The sequence below is a fragment of the Gnatocerus cornutus genome, chromosome 2, assembly GCF_029298725.1.
Source record: "Gnatocerus cornutus isolate USDA-ARS CGAHR chromosome 2, icGnaCorn1.1, whole genome shotgun sequence".
Classification (NCBI taxonomy): Eukaryota; Metazoa; Arthropoda; class Insecta; order Coleoptera; family Tenebrionidae; genus Gnatocerus; species Gnatocerus cornutus.
Window position 1 is genome coordinate 17,035,928 of NC_142234.1, and position 14,540 is coordinate 17,050,467.

Sequence of the window (14,540 nt, forward strand, 5' to 3'; positions counted from 1 at the left end):
TGTTTGACCTACCGGGTTGAGCAGACTTATCTACTACTGGCGACAAAAAACAGTTCATTACAAATTTATGCTAATTAATTAAATTTAGAGTGTCAGTTTTTACCGTAGTTTCCGATTTACAACAATTATGTAATTTAATTGTTGGCATATTTAATAATAAAACAGGCTCTTTAAGGCGGGTAGTTCAAAGTTTTGTTGTCGTAGATAATTAGTCATCTGCCATGAGGGTGGTTTGAGGTTATGACCAAAATTTAAAAAAATGTTAATTCGACTGTTACCTTTTAAAAGAAGCAGTGTAAACACTTTGTATTACTGCACACAAGCTGCAAATAAAAAGAAGTACAGTAATACTATATTCCTACCAAAAACTGCATTTCCTCTAAGGTTAGAAAACAAAAAATTGATAGATCGAGATGAAACAATCACTGCCGTACGTAAATAACCAACTAAATCTCGTTTATTTATGAATTTTACATGTAGGCCGCACAATTTGATCAACTGTATAAATGGCAAAGAAGTCATCTGTCTGAACCAGAGTTTGTACTTCATGATGGGCCCCCTTATGCTAATGGTAAACTTCACATGGGGCACGCCCTGAACAAAGTAAGTTTTATGGACTACTTCTGAGCTTAGGTGATTGTATTTTTTTAGATATTGAAAGACACAATTTTAAGATACCAAATATTAAAAGGCAATAAGGTTCATTATGTGCCAGGATGGGACTGTCATGGTCTACCTATTGAATTAAAAGCTTTATCAAAGTTTGATGCTACCCCTTTGGAAATTAGATCAAAAGGTGGTTAATAAATTTAAAATTTAACTGTTACTCATTTAAGATTCTAGCAAGGAATTTTGCAAGTAGCACCATAAATGAACAAAAGGAAATTTTTAAATCTTGGGGAGTCCTTGGGGATTGGAAAAAATATTATGCAACATACAATCCTGATTATGTCAAGATTCAGATCAAATTGTTCAATAAATTGTACCAAAAGAAGCTCATTTATAGAGATGTTAAACCCATTTATTGGTCACCATCGTCAAGGTTTGCAAAAAGAGCTTTTTTTAACGAGGTTTTATTAACAAAAATTAATTTTTTAGAACAGCTTTAGCTGAAGCTGAATTGGAGTACAATGAGCACCACAAGAGTCAAAGTTCTTTTGTGCGCTTCAAAGTAAAAAATCTACCAAAGAGACCAAGCGACGGGTACTAACTAAAATATTAATTGATGTCGTTGTTAACGTTGAATTTCAAGGATTTATGCTCTAATTTGGACCACCACCCCCTGGACCTTACCAGCAAACCAAACCGTGTGCTACAATCCCACTTTGCCCTACAGTTTAGTGAAAAACACCAAAGATAACTGCCAGTATATTATAGCTACTGATGTTATTGAAACTCTTTCGCAAACTCTAAATTGTCAACTTCAAATTGTTGACCAAATACCAAGTGAAGAGTTATCAGAAGTCACCTATTTGCACCCCATTTATAACGAGAAAGTATTGAAGTTTCTCCCAGCAATGCATGCCACCGCGGCGAAAGGTACAGGGTTGGTGCACACCGCACCAGCACATGGTCCTGAAGACTTTCTGGTCGCCATCAGTAACAAAATTCAAATTGTATGTCCCACTGTTTATCAACAAAATCTGTAATTTTTTATTTAGGACAACATGGTAAACGAACTGGGTTGCTTCAATTCGAACGCCGGAGACGCTCTTGAAGGTAAATTCGTGTTGAAAGAAGGAACACAGGCAGTTTTAGACATGATAAAAAATGATGTCGTGCATTTACATGAGTATGAACACAGTTATCCGTACGATTGGAGGACCAAAAAACCCGTCATTATTCGGGCGAGCCAGCAATGGTTCCTCGACACCGATTCTATAAAAAGCAGGGCAATTGTACGTTTCTTTAATATACATAACGAGCAAAAAATTAATCTGGTGGTTTTGCAGGATTTACTAGAAGATGTTGAAGTTATTCCTCGGTCAAAGAGTGACATGTATAAACGTAATTTAATAAGTCAGATACAGAAGAGACCGTATTGGTGTATCAGCAGACAACGCAAGTGGGGCGTGCCCATCCCTGTCTTCTTTAATAAATTAAACGATGAGGTTTTGATAACCGAGTACGAGTAATGATTAGTCGAGTTTTGTATTCATATTGTGTTTGTAGAGATCTGATTAGACATTATTGCGGACTGATTGATAAGCACGGAACTGATTTTTGGTGGCAGACGCCTATGGGGCAACTTGTTCCTGAAGAACTACGGAAGGGCGCTCAAGTGGAACACCTCGAACAGGGACAGGACATCTTGGATATCTGGTTTGACAGCGGAATATCCTGGGCAAACGCCCTGGAAGGCGATAAAATAGCCGACATGTACTTGGAAGGAGTAGACCAGTTTACAGGCTGGTTTCAGTCGTCGTTACTAACTTCCGTCGCGTTAAGAGATAAAGCTCCGTACAAAACCATTTACGTCCACGGTTTTGTGGTGGATGAAGGAGGAATGAAAATGTCGAAATCTCTTGGAAATGTTATTGATCCGATAGATATAGTCAAAGGGACCAAACAAGCAAAACCTTTGGGAGTCGATACTCTCCGTTGGTGGGTGGCTTGTCATGCGAACCAAGACTCATTAGCCTACATTAGCAAAAATGTTCTTCAAGCCAGTGCGGACGAATTACAAAAGATTCGAAGTGCGATGCGTTTCGCACTAGGCTCTCTCTATGATTACCGAAACTCTCCTGTGAACTACAACGACTTATCGTTATTGGACAAGTACATGCTCAACTTGTTATATTTATTCCAACAACAAGTACGGGCCAAATTTTTCTTTCCCGATAACAATATTTTTTTTTAGATTAATGAGGCTGTGGATAACTACCAGTTTCAACACGTTTGTAAAGCTGTTTTAAATCTTTTGACTACTCCAGTTTCCGCTCTGTATTACAATGCGATAAAGGACCGCCTGTATTGTGATAGTTTGGATTCAGTTTCACGGAAGTCATCGCAATATGTTTTACTCCAAATTTTTGAGATCGTAACTCAAGCTATTGCTCCAATTGTGCCCCACCTCGTTGAAGAAATGTATCAACACTTCCCACAAAGAAACAGTAAAACGTATTTTACAGCAACACACAGCAAACCTGAAGAATGTTGGAACAATGAAACAGTGGAAAAACTAATGAATGTCATCTTGGAAATGAAAAAAGACATCAACAAAGAAATTGGAGCTGGTACTTTGGATTCCGTTGTCCAAATTAATTTATCTCGAAAGTTACAACCATCTTTTCAAGTAAGTGTATAAACTAACTGTTTCATGACTTTTTTGTGGTGTTTACAGGAAATTATAACGCCGAGGAACTTTCAAACGGAATTAGAAGATATTTTTCAAGTTTCAGAAGTTTTAATTACTAATAGTGACTCACAAACAGACTATAAAATAAATATTCGCAAATCTAACTTATTTACGTGTGCCAGGTGCAGACGGGTCCAATCGAAAAATGACAATGAACTATGTGAACGTTGTGATTGCGTCACAAAAACTTTGGATTCAAAAACCGCCGCTACGAATTAATAAAATTGGTTAAATCAAACGAACTCTTAATGTAATTGTTTCAATAAATTTTTACGTATGTTTTAGACTGTCTGAAGATCTATCAGCCCTAAAAAGATAATCCAAATATTTTAATCCTGTTACATAAATGTAATTTTACCTTTTTTGCCGCTGTTTCTGTCGTCTCTTTTTTGCCATAAACTCGGCATAGCTGAGTTTTTCTCCATCCACACTACTACTATCACTTTCAAAATCCATAGCAGCGCGTTTTTTTGGTGGTGTTTCTTGGCGTTTTACAGCTGTGCGTTTTTGTGGTGGTGTTTCTTGGCGTTTTGAAGTTGGTTTAGGAAACAATTTTGCACTTTCTTGTTTTGCAGTTTCCAAACTCAGTATCTCCTTCGCTTTGTTTTCGCACTTGACTGTTAAAACACTTAGTTTTTCTTCATTCTCTTTTAGATCCAACTCTAACTTCAAATCTTGGAAAGTTAGCTCTTTCAGAGTTGTTTCATAATGTTCTATATTTTTTTGTAAATTCTTATTGGTCATTTCGATGTCTTCAATTTCTTTTTCCGCTGCGTTATTCTGAAATTCTTTTTCTAATGCCTGCAGTTTGTCTTTTAATTCAACAACTTCAGGATTTGGAGATTTTAAAATCGCTAGTTCTTCTCGTAGTGCTTTAATTTTATTTTCGTTTTCGGATGTTAAATTCAACATTTTTTTCGAACTCTCCACCAAAACTTCGAATTCAGAGTCGAGTTGCTCCAAGTTGTTATTTTCTTGCATCTTGAAATCTTCGGTTTCAAAGATTTGTTGAAGAGATGCAAGTTTTTCGTCAACGACCATTAGCTTTAATCTAAGTTGTTCGATTTCCTAGAATAAATATTTTTTATTGACTGTCTGTTCAATTTTGTTATTGGTACTTCTTTAACATGAAAAATCTTCTCTTGATTAGCTGTAAAAATGTTTTGATTTTGTTTTAATAAGTCATTCTTTTCGTCAATTCTACTCGTGAAATTTTCCAGTATATTTCTTTGCTTTATTTCGTAGTCTTTAAGACTGAATTCAAGAGCAGAGAATTCTTCATTTAAATTTTTCAGAATTTCTATTGATTCGTTTTGTTTTTGAAAAACCTTATTTTTTTGTTCCATGAGTTCTTTAAAATTCTGGAGTGAATTCAAAAGACTTTCTTCAGCCAGGAGAACTCTAAAAATGCATAGTAGAAAAACGTAATGAATTGATTGCGTCATTTACTTATCCTTTATCTCAGTGTTTCTGTTAATTACGTCAGAAATGTTTTTATTGAAATCATTTTTTTCTTGAATTTTCTCCGTCTCTTCATTTTCATTTTCCAGTTTGTCTTCAAGCAGTTCAATTTCTAGTTTCAAGGACTGTGATGTATTTTGTTTATCCTGTTGTTGTTCTGCAAGATTCTCATACAATTGCTCAGAATCATGTCTTGCAGAAATAACACTATCTAGTTCTTCTTTAGTTTTATTGAATTCTTCTAAAAATCCAGCAGAAATATCCATAATTTCCTCGTTTCTTATTTGTAAAATACTGGCAAATATGGCCTCTAGTTTTTTCAAGTGCTCATTGTTTTCAGTGTACAAATCATTCAAAGAATTTTCTCTCCGAGACAAATTTTCCAAATTTTCTTCAATCTGTTGCACGTAGCCATAAATTTGCCCACACAGTGATTTTGATTCTTTAAAATTCTCATTGAAAGCGTTTTTGCTCAAGTTATTGATTTCTAGAAATCCCGCATTTTCACTGTTTATGGCTTGTGCTTCTTCTAAAATTTCTTTGAGATGATTTATGTACTGTTCATGTTGATTTAAATTCTCTTTGAATGCAGATACATTCTCCTTGGTAAGAATCTAAAACATAGTTGAGATTAATGTTTTATTAGGTGTGAAATAAATTCGATACCTTTTTTTCTATCACTTTAAAAGTCGTCTCTAAGAGATCCATGGTAGTTTGGGTGGAGGATCCACCGCTGTTTTCTATCAAAATGGTAAAATTGATGGGCTAACAATGGGTTGTTTTTATGGTATTTTTATTTCTGCAACGAATATAATGGTCACATCATGGCCTACTTCAAATTCGAGCAAATTTGAAAAATGTCAAAAATCAACCAACCCACAACAAATAAATTTTTTTGAAATATTTTTTATTTCTTTTTAAACCATTGATATTATATCGACTCGTTGCTAAACAGACACTATAGATTGTTGTACTCTCAAAATATTCTAGAATAATGAAAAAATTGAATTAATTTGAAATTTCAAAATTAGGAACTTTCACGTCGTATGTTGGTAAAACAGTTGGTAGCGATTGCGACAATTTTGAGGTTATGTCAGGTTAGTCTTATTTTCTGCAGTTTTTAGCCCCCTTTAAAGTCAGAGAGATGTTCCGACACATCAACGCCGTTGCTGAACCCTCTATAAAATTTTTACAAAGTCAAAATGTCCAATGGATGGGTGTTCTGTCTACACGATTTAAGGTTATATTTACGGCAGCCCCATTTTCAGTTTAAACACGTTTGTTTTAGCCGAAAACATTCTGTACTGCAACCCCTGCAAATTCAGAGTCTCAAGTCAAGAAAAATGTCAGCAAAGCCATGAAAGCCTACCTTGAACGTGCAAAAGAACACGACGAATTTATGAAACAACAGACTGTAGAGTTTCAGATTGGGAAGAGGCATTTAGCCAACATGATGGGTGAAAACCCCGATACTTTTACACAACAGGATATTGATGTAGGTTTTAGTAGTTGTTATTTAGTTTAAATTTTATTTGAATGGTTTTAGAGCGCGATAAACTATTTGTTCCCTTCAGGACTGTTTGAAAAAAAGGCGAGACCTTTTCTGCGCCCTCCTGAAGAAGTGTTTCCTCAGAGAAAAGCGGCAGAATTTGATGAAACAGGGAGACCTTATCAATTTTTGTTTTACACTGGAAGAGCCAATTTTTCTAAGCTCCTGCATGTAGGTGATAGCAGAATTTGGATAGTGTTTGTATTTTTTTTTCTAGGATATTGTTGAACATATGAATGATGAATATAAATTCGAGGATACAATGATTAGAAAGGGAATAAAACCAGATCCAAATTTGGCCTTGTAAGTCATGATTAAGTGATCAAATCTCTGAATGAAAAAGTGGATATTTATAGGGACATGTCAGGGTATCAGTGGCTGGATAAACAGTCTTTAGAAACAGAGCTTGTGGAAAATATCACTGATAAAGATTACGAGTGTTTTGTGGGCACCATGGAAAGACTGTTTAAATTACCATACTCCTACAGAGCGAAAGATTTTATTTACAAATACAGGAGGCCCTTAATGAGTCATGAACAAACTTATCAGGCACCAAAGCCACAGTACGACGCTGATGGAAGAGCCTTTATTACAACTTACGGTAACTTTTTTTAAACGGGCCGATTTCAGTTGCCAGTTGCTGCGACGCAAATCAATTTGAAATCGGCACGTAAATCATTTTTATGTCTTTTACATTGTTTATTATTCTTAGAGTGCTTGAGAAAACGGGCGCGGGGTCATGTAACCATAAGATCTCCTGGAACGGGAAAAATCACCGTAAATAATGAAGACCTCTTGTACTTTAAAGAAACTCAGTCAAGAGATCAGGTGAGTCTTATCTAATTCACCAGAAAAAATGTGTCATCGTCACCGATTGTTGTTATAATTCCGTTGGTTTTTTCGTGTTTATCCGGTTTTTTGTTGACAAGTTTGAATGAAATTCAGAAGGATTTTCGGGCGGAACTAGTTTGTGTCTACGAGGCGGAGTTTTTATTCATCAATCTCTCATTTGTGGTTAATTATTTACATCCGCTTTTTTAAATTCTAGTAACAAAAACCTGGCGTATAAAAAAGAAACAAGGTTGAATCCTTCACCATCAGTTTTTGCCAAATTTGCATACATCTTTAACTAATTCCAAGAATTTTGCGAGAAAGTCTGATCCAAGAGTCTGACTTTGATGGTCATTACCACGAATCCCGAATGTGCGACCTTAACAGACCGGCCCGGAAACGGTGTCTAAGAACTAGATGCATTATAATGCGTGATGCATTTTGTAAGTTATTTTATTTAGGTCAAATTAAACGCATTATAACGCAATCGAGTCTATGTTGTGATAGTCTAATTTTCTTTTGCCGTGGAAGTGTATTTTGAAAGAGGTCAGCTCTCTTACATAACAAAAAACAAATGCAAGGACAGTGCATCTCAAAGTAACCAGTTTCTTGCACGAAGAAGAGGGGGACCACAAAATCCTCCTCTTTGATCGCGTTGAAGATCCAATCCCATAAACATCATTATCATTCCGAACTCACGTGTAGTCGACGTTTAGCCAGCTCCCTTCTCCTAGGAGGTTCAAAGAGACTCTTTACGAAGCAATTTAACAATTTGCGTTATTCGCAGTAGTTATGCCAGTCTGTCGCCTACGCAACTTGAAAGGCTGCGAATTTACCGGTTGGATTTTTCTAAGGAATCCAAGAACTGTTAGTGGTTCAATTGCGGTCGCTTCTCCGGTGTTACATTTTTTTGCTGCTTTTTAAACGAACGGTGTGGTGAACCATGTGATTCAGTTACTGTCATGATTTCATCTAATTGTGTAAGTGTATTGTACGGCATCGACAATTACAAAGGCCTCAACTAATGTGTCCAACTCTAGTTAAGCGATCGCATGTGGAATTTTTATGTGGGAAGGCAAATTTAGAAGGTGCGGATGGTAAGTAATTTTTTATTATTTTTTTTCCCTCGTTTTTACACACTTCTGATAAACGATGAAACCATTATACTCAACCACCAGGAACTGCTTCTGAAATTATTCTAGAAACACCTAAATCCGTGAGAAAACGGAAGACATTTTATTATTTTCACATTATGCGTTCCACTTAAATTTTTATTGCAAAGCAGATTTTTGGCCGAGTCATTATATGATTATAATTCCTACATTGTGTTCACTTTGAAATTCTCTCGTTTTGTCTCCATCTGAGTGAGATCACTCGGAATTCCTTCTGTAATGTTACGTACTGTTTTTATCGACTTGCTTTCACATACTTTGTCATAAATTGCATTGTTCATGAATGATGTGGCCATCGAAATCAAACTATTAATTAAACTTCCGCCTTGCGAAGACGTAGTCAAATTAAAACAAAAAAATCTTCACCGCTCGTACGTCATGGTTGTACTCTTCCATTCTTCTCGGAGTACAAGTTGACCTTAGAGCTAATAAACAATAAATTATGAAATTGGTGAAAGATTGGGTGATGAGTCATCAAAAAGGGGCTTTTTAAGATGTGACAGGTAGAAAGATTAGTACTTTGTAAGTGTTATTTTTGACCAAAACAAGAAACAAATCATAAAGCAGTTAGTCGTAGGTATGTCAATTCGTGTCATGAAAATAATAAAGTTATGAGTAGTTTCAATAAATAAAAGCGCTTCCGTTATCCCGTAAAACGATTAGTATGCGTCCACGTTTGAAAAGCAATCATACTTTGTTTAAAAACTGTAGTTTCAATTAACACCTGCCAGTTTTGGGTTGCTTAAATTAACGGAAAAGTATTCAAAAATTTGTCCTGATGACTTCATACTGCACACAGGTAGTGGGAGTTTTTTTTTGGTTTTAAGGACACATAAATGACACTCTGATCACAAAAGTAAGCATTTTAAATAGATTTTTGTAACAAGTGAAGTTCTGTTCAACAATATCAGTTCCTAGAAAGGAATAATGTTCAAGAAGTAAGCAAATTTTAGGTGGTCGAACAAAATGCTTAGTTAATTTTCTTATTGCCATCAAAGTTTTCTAACAATAATTTTAATTTACAGTTTTTTGTGATACGGTTGACTTAATGGACAGGAAGTTATAGTTCATTGCCACCTCATTTCGAGCAAATCTGCAAAATTTCCAGCAAATTTTTTATAGAAATTTGTTTACGTTCGGAAAACACACTTATAAATAAATAAAAACACAGTTTTGTAAAGTTTTCAGTCTGGAACCGGTAACACTCATAATTCCTTTCATTAAACCAGCGGTTGCGGTTAATGTATTCCGGCACGAATACTCTTCATTTCGGAATTACCAAAAACACAGGCGAATTTTTTCGTGACTTGAACCTTGAATTGCTTATAAAAGAGTATGATTTTTTGTTTCGGCATGACTCACATCAATCGAATGTTACCTAACTGTAGATCAGTTTTTAGCACACTATACGCGTCTGTTGCTAGTATTGTCGCTTGTAAACATCTAATGTACCAATTCAGAAGCAATCAGTGTTATTAGGGCAGTGTTGGACGAGCCAGATATCTTACGCAACACATTTTGAGCTCTTTTGGACGTTTCAAAATTAATTTCCTGTTCAATAGAAAAATTGAACATGAAGTGTTTTGAAATTTTAATTACCTAATAGAAAGCATCGTCAGCATCTGTAACCATTTATTTCCAACGCTGATGACACAAAGGTCAAAAGAGATATACCTAACGAAAGTAATGCTAATTAATGTAGGACTGTTGCGAATTGTTCAAATATAATCGCATATAACGATATAAATATCTACGTAGTTTCTCAGAAATTTTCTTCACTGTAGTGACCTTTATTTACTTAATGCAGCACCAGCTTCACTTTTTTACTACGTGGCATTTGATTCTATGTTTACCGGATTAACTCTGAGGTAAATTCTTATCAGTTAAGCCGTGGAAGATTTTTTTTTTGAATACAATTATCAAAATCCAGAAATCTGTTTATAGCAGTTGCATTAAAAAACAAACATCTTTATCAGAAGAATGTCGTCAGTGCGTTTTCATCATGTCACATTAACAGAAGTGTTTTGTAGGTAAATGGTTTCCGCCTCTGAGAACCACACAAAAACTGTAAACATGGAAAATATGGGTTTCCAAGATTCGACCAACTCGCGTAAACTTGGCAGATCCGTCAGTGTAAACGTGGAAGTTGAGAGTTTTCCTTTATACAAAACTCACACTCTTCCGAATGCTTTAAGATGGCGTCGACCTCGAGAAGACCCCGAATTTGTAGTGGAAGAAGAGTTTCCTTCTGACGACTTCGAGTATATGGAATGTGGACCGTCGCCTCCAGCAGACCACACGCCCAACATTTACGAAAGTTTTGAAGAGTTCTGCCGAACTGAGTTGACGGTGCAGATATGTCAAGAGACTATTCGAATGAACCTTCTGGAACACATGAAAGTTACCTCAGGAAGACACCAACTCCTCGATGACATCGAGAGCAAGAAAACCGTACAAGAAAACTTAAATGAGGCCTTTCAAGGGGCCTCCAAGTTCGAAATCAACATTGCTTTTCTTTACGCGGCCTTCATGAAGAGGTGGGATCTTCTAGACGGTTTGTTGAAAATGGGTGCCCAATTGCGGTATTATGAGCCGAGTCAGGGGTTGAGTGCGCTACATCTTGCGTCGTTCAGTGGGTGCATGCCTGGAACTGAGTTTTTGCTGGCTCAAGGATGCGATGTCAATGCCATCTTCAAGTGTTACGCACCTTTACACTGTTCCGCCTTTGGCGACAGTCCAGAGACTGCAATGATTCTTCTGAATAACGGCGCTAAGGTTCAAGCTTTGACCAACAGTCCGAACAATTGTCATGAAAGTGTCCTACATTGTGCTGTCAGAGCCAACGCTATAGGGTGTGTTCGGTTGTTTACAGCGGAAGGAGCAGACGTCGGACAAGTAGAATTCTCAGGATTGTCTCCGGTTCACTTGGCTGCGGATTTGGGGCATCCACAATGTTTGAAAATCATGTTAGAAGCAAAAGGGAATAACGTGAACGCTCGGACTAAAGAAAAAGAGTTGACTCCTCTGCATCTAGCGGCTGAAGGAGGATATGTCGAGTGTGTGGAAACCCTTCTCGACAAGAACGCCGACGCGAATATCCGCAACCACAGAGGTCAAACTCCACTGCATCTAGCAGCAAGAGCCCAAGCGTATGACTGTGTGGAGATGCTGCTCAGAAAAGGGAATGCCGACCCCAATATTGGAGACCTCGATAAAAGAACTCCGCTACACGCCGCTGTGGTAAAATCAGCGCGATCTTATGACATCATAGAAATTCTAGTAAGTTGGGGCGCTGACGTGAATACAAGAGACCAATACGGCTACACACCTCTTCACATAGCCGCTCTAAACGAGCTATCACAGTGTGTCGAAATTTTGATTTTTCACGGAGCTGATGTTACTGCTAAATCAAAATTTGGAATGACGGCGCTTGGGATTATTACAAGAAAAACTCCAGCTTCTCTAGCAATGGTGACGCACAAACTCGACTCGGCCATCACTCTGCACCACCATCCAGAGTCTTCGAACAGAGAAGTGGAATTAAGACTAGATTTCCGAAGCATCCTCCAACATTGTCACCCTAGAGAAATCAGTTTTTTGAACACGTTCGTCGATGAAGGCCAAAAGGAAATTCTTCTCCACCCTCTCTGTTCCGCGTTCTTGTACCTCAAATGGGAGAAAATCCGAAAGTACTACATCGCTCGGATGTTATTCTGCTTCATTTTCGTGCTAAGTCTGTCACTGTATGTTCTTACAGCTCTGGCACACAACTGTTACAACCATGGGAAGAATATGAATGACACTCAGCCTCAAAATGTTATAGAGCTGTGTGAGAAAAAGTCAATGATGGGTCACATGTTGAGGACTAATCCGTTTGTTATCGAAATGCAATGGTTTGTGTTGGTTGGAATTACATGTTGTGAAATTTTAAGGAAAGTGTATGGTATCGCTGGGTATCCGACAGTAAAACAATATCTTTCGCACCCAGAAAACATAATCGAATGGACTGTAATTGTAAGTGTGTTTGTCATTTCTTTCATTTACACCGGAAGAACATACACCTGGCAAAACCACATTGGTGCCTTCGCAGTTTTGTTCGGTTGGACCAACCTCATGCTGATGATCGGCCAACTGCCGGTTTTCGGTTCTTACGTCGCTATGTATACGAGAGTGCAAGGAGAGTTTGCCAAACTCCTCCTCGCTTATTCCTGTTTGCTGATAGGTTTTACAATAAGTTTTTGTGTTATTTTCCCCGATTCATCGACTTTTGCTAATCCCTTTATCGGGTTAATAACAGTTCTTGTCATGATGACGGGCGAGTTAAGTTTAGATTTACTGGTAGATGACGATCCGGAGGATCCGCCTTTTCTACTTGAAATTAGCGCTCAGGTTACCTACATTCTGTTTCTTTTATTCGTAACTGTAATTTTAATGAATCTCTTGGTGGGTATCGCCGTTCACGACATCCAAGGACTACAGAAAACAGCAGGTCTGTCTAAGTTAGTTCGACAAACTAAGCTAATTTCGTACATGGAGTTAGCGTTGTTCAACGGATACTTGCCGCGGTATTTACTGAATTTGTTACATTGGACTGCTTTGGTGTCTCCGAAAGCGTACCGAGTGGTGTTGAACGTAAAACCGTTGAATCCGCGCGAAAAGCGGTTACCTCGGGATATTTTGAAGGCTGCACATGAGATCGCAAAAAAGAGGAAACATCATAGTCACACTATTTCTTCGCATGGAAGTCAGGGGACTGCTTCCCGGAAAATTATCAATAACAACATGGATCAGAATAGTGAGATTTTGGAGTTTCCAAGTGCTTTCCCAATGTTGCAAAGTAAGGTCGAGAAAAGTACCGAACAGATCGAACATTTATGTAAGGAAGTTAGGGAATTGAAGCTGGCTCTTCAAAATAATCAAAAAATAATGGAACAATTGTTGCATTCTCTAGTTAATAAAAAGAATAGCTCAAATTGTTAGGTTTGTACAGTCTGTGATTTTTATTATATTGATAATCTTGATTACTCAGATTTTAGTTTAGGTGTTAAGACTTAGGATTAGGAGTACGTACGCAAAAGATATTATTTAATTCTTTATTTAGCTGTTAATTTTATCTTGCCATTAAGCAATGTGTGATATTAGTGAAATAGTGGTTGTGAGATTATGTTTGTTATACAAATAGCGCCGTCTCATATTGTCATACTTAGTTTTATAATGCTTGATATTACAGTATTAAGTCAATTCAAGTGCCTCTAGAGACAATAACATGTATTGTTTTTAACATTAAATGGCTTGTCTTTCTAAGTTGTCTTTTTTCCCTCGCCCGAAAACTCTTCCTTCTTCAAACTTACCAACAACATTATTTATTTTCTAGATCTTATTCCCCCTCTTGTTCACAAATATGCATAACAAAGTCGATGTCGAAGCAGTGGTGGAAGGCGGCGGCTTCTCAAGCCAAGCTGGAGCGATCAGGTGGGGTATTGCCTGGAGTTTGAGAAGCTTCGTGGATCAGGATTCCATCGAAAAAATGCGATTAGGTTTGTGCCCGTTTTTGACTTGAAAGTGTACTGATTTACTGATTTTCGCTAGCTGGATTGTTGACGAGGGACTACCGCACCAAAGAAAGGAAGAAGCCGGGACAGGAAAAAGCCAGAAAGAAGTTTACTTGGAAAAAACGTTAGATGTACAGTGGATAAGACAATTAAACGAGTTTATGTAATAAATGGGTGAAAGTTTTTTTTATATCCAGAAAATCGTCGGGTTGGAACGGAAAAAACATGACATTGAACGGCGTATATATTGTTGGTTGCCTATATCAAGTGATAGATACAAGTTTATCTTCGTTCTCCTCGAAAATTATGATTATTTTATTTTGCCACCTGTGAGTTTTGGAGTTATAAAATGAAAATTAATTTTTAATTATAGTAAATGGGCCAAACGAATAGACCCTTATATCTAAAGGAATCTTTTTCGATTAGTTTCAAAAACGGCTGCTTCAAGTTATAAAAATTAACTGAAAAATGTATGTAAAAAAATACAACTCAAAATAAATATTATCGCTTGAAACTCGAATTTCGTATCAGTAATCAACCGGTTTTTATCAAATACTTGAGGCTGACAAATTTGAAGGCATTATTGTTTCACAAAGTTTTGATATTTCTCCAAAACA

At 37.0% G+C, this 14,540-nt stretch overlaps 4 protein-coding genes across 5 annotated transcripts; 3 read left to right on the forward strand and 1 right to left on the reverse strand.

Annotated features, from left to right (window-relative positions):
• The first annotated feature begins 131 nt into the window (after positions 1 to 131).
• On the forward strand, positions 132 to 3,642 carry IleRS-m (Isoleucyl-tRNA synthetase, mitochondrial). The gene is made up of 11 exons (XM_088030806.1): positions 132 to 430; positions 481 to 603; positions 652 to 796; positions 844 to 1,042; positions 1,099 to 1,203; positions 1,253 to 1,616; positions 1,662 to 1,898; positions 1,953 to 2,125; positions 2,173 to 2,815; positions 2,861 to 3,295; positions 3,344 to 3,642. The coding sequence occupies exons 1-11, from the start codon at positions 260 to 262 to the stop codon at positions 3,575 to 3,577; spliced, it is 2,829 nt and encodes a 942-aa protein (XP_087886932.1). The 5' UTR covers positions 132 to 259; the 3' UTR covers positions 3,578 to 3,642.
• LOC148179609 (uncharacterized) lies at positions 3,629 to 5,576 on the reverse strand. Its single transcript, XM_088029559.1, has 5 exons — positions 5,486 to 5,576; positions 4,808 to 5,433; positions 4,477 to 4,759; positions 3,717 to 4,426; positions 3,629 to 3,665 (listed from the first exon to the last, which is right to left on the reverse strand). The coding sequence occupies exons 1-5, from the start codon at positions 5,525 to 5,527 to the stop codon at positions 3,629 to 3,631; spliced, it is 1,698 nt and encodes a 565-aa protein (XP_087885685.1). The 5' UTR covers positions 5,528 to 5,576.
• Positions 5,577 to 5,863: 287 nt separating this feature from the next.
• On the forward strand, positions 5,864 to 14,094 carry mRpS9 (mitochondrial ribosomal protein S9). Its single transcript, XM_088029340.1, has 8 exons — positions 5,864 to 6,059; positions 6,108 to 6,314; positions 6,366 to 6,539; positions 6,586 to 6,671; positions 6,725 to 6,969; positions 7,081 to 7,196; positions 13,746 to 13,908; positions 13,961 to 14,094. Exons 1-8 carry the CDS (start codon positions 5,964 to 5,966, stop codon positions 14,050 to 14,052), a joined length of 1,179 nt encoding a protein of 392 aa, XP_087885466.1. The 5' UTR covers positions 5,864 to 5,963; the 3' UTR covers positions 14,053 to 14,094.
• Positions 7,805 to 13,675, forward strand: wtrw (ankyrin repeat domain 61 water witch). 2 transcript variants are annotated; one of them, XM_088029339.1, is made up of 2 exons: positions 7,805 to 8,296; positions 10,392 to 13,675. In XM_088029339.1, exon 2 carries the CDS (start codon positions 10,406 to 10,408, stop codon positions 13,349 to 13,351), a length of 2,946 nt encoding a protein of 981 aa, XP_087885465.1. In that variant the 5' UTR covers positions 7,805 to 8,296; positions 10,392 to 10,405; the 3' UTR covers positions 13,352 to 13,675. The 2 variants fall into 2 exon arrangements, with proteins under 2 accessions (XP_087885465.1, XP_087885464.1); XM_088029338.1 differs by having other exon boundaries at positions 7,807 to 8,296; positions 10,402 to 13,675.
• Positions 14,095 to 14,540: the final 446 nt, after the last annotated feature.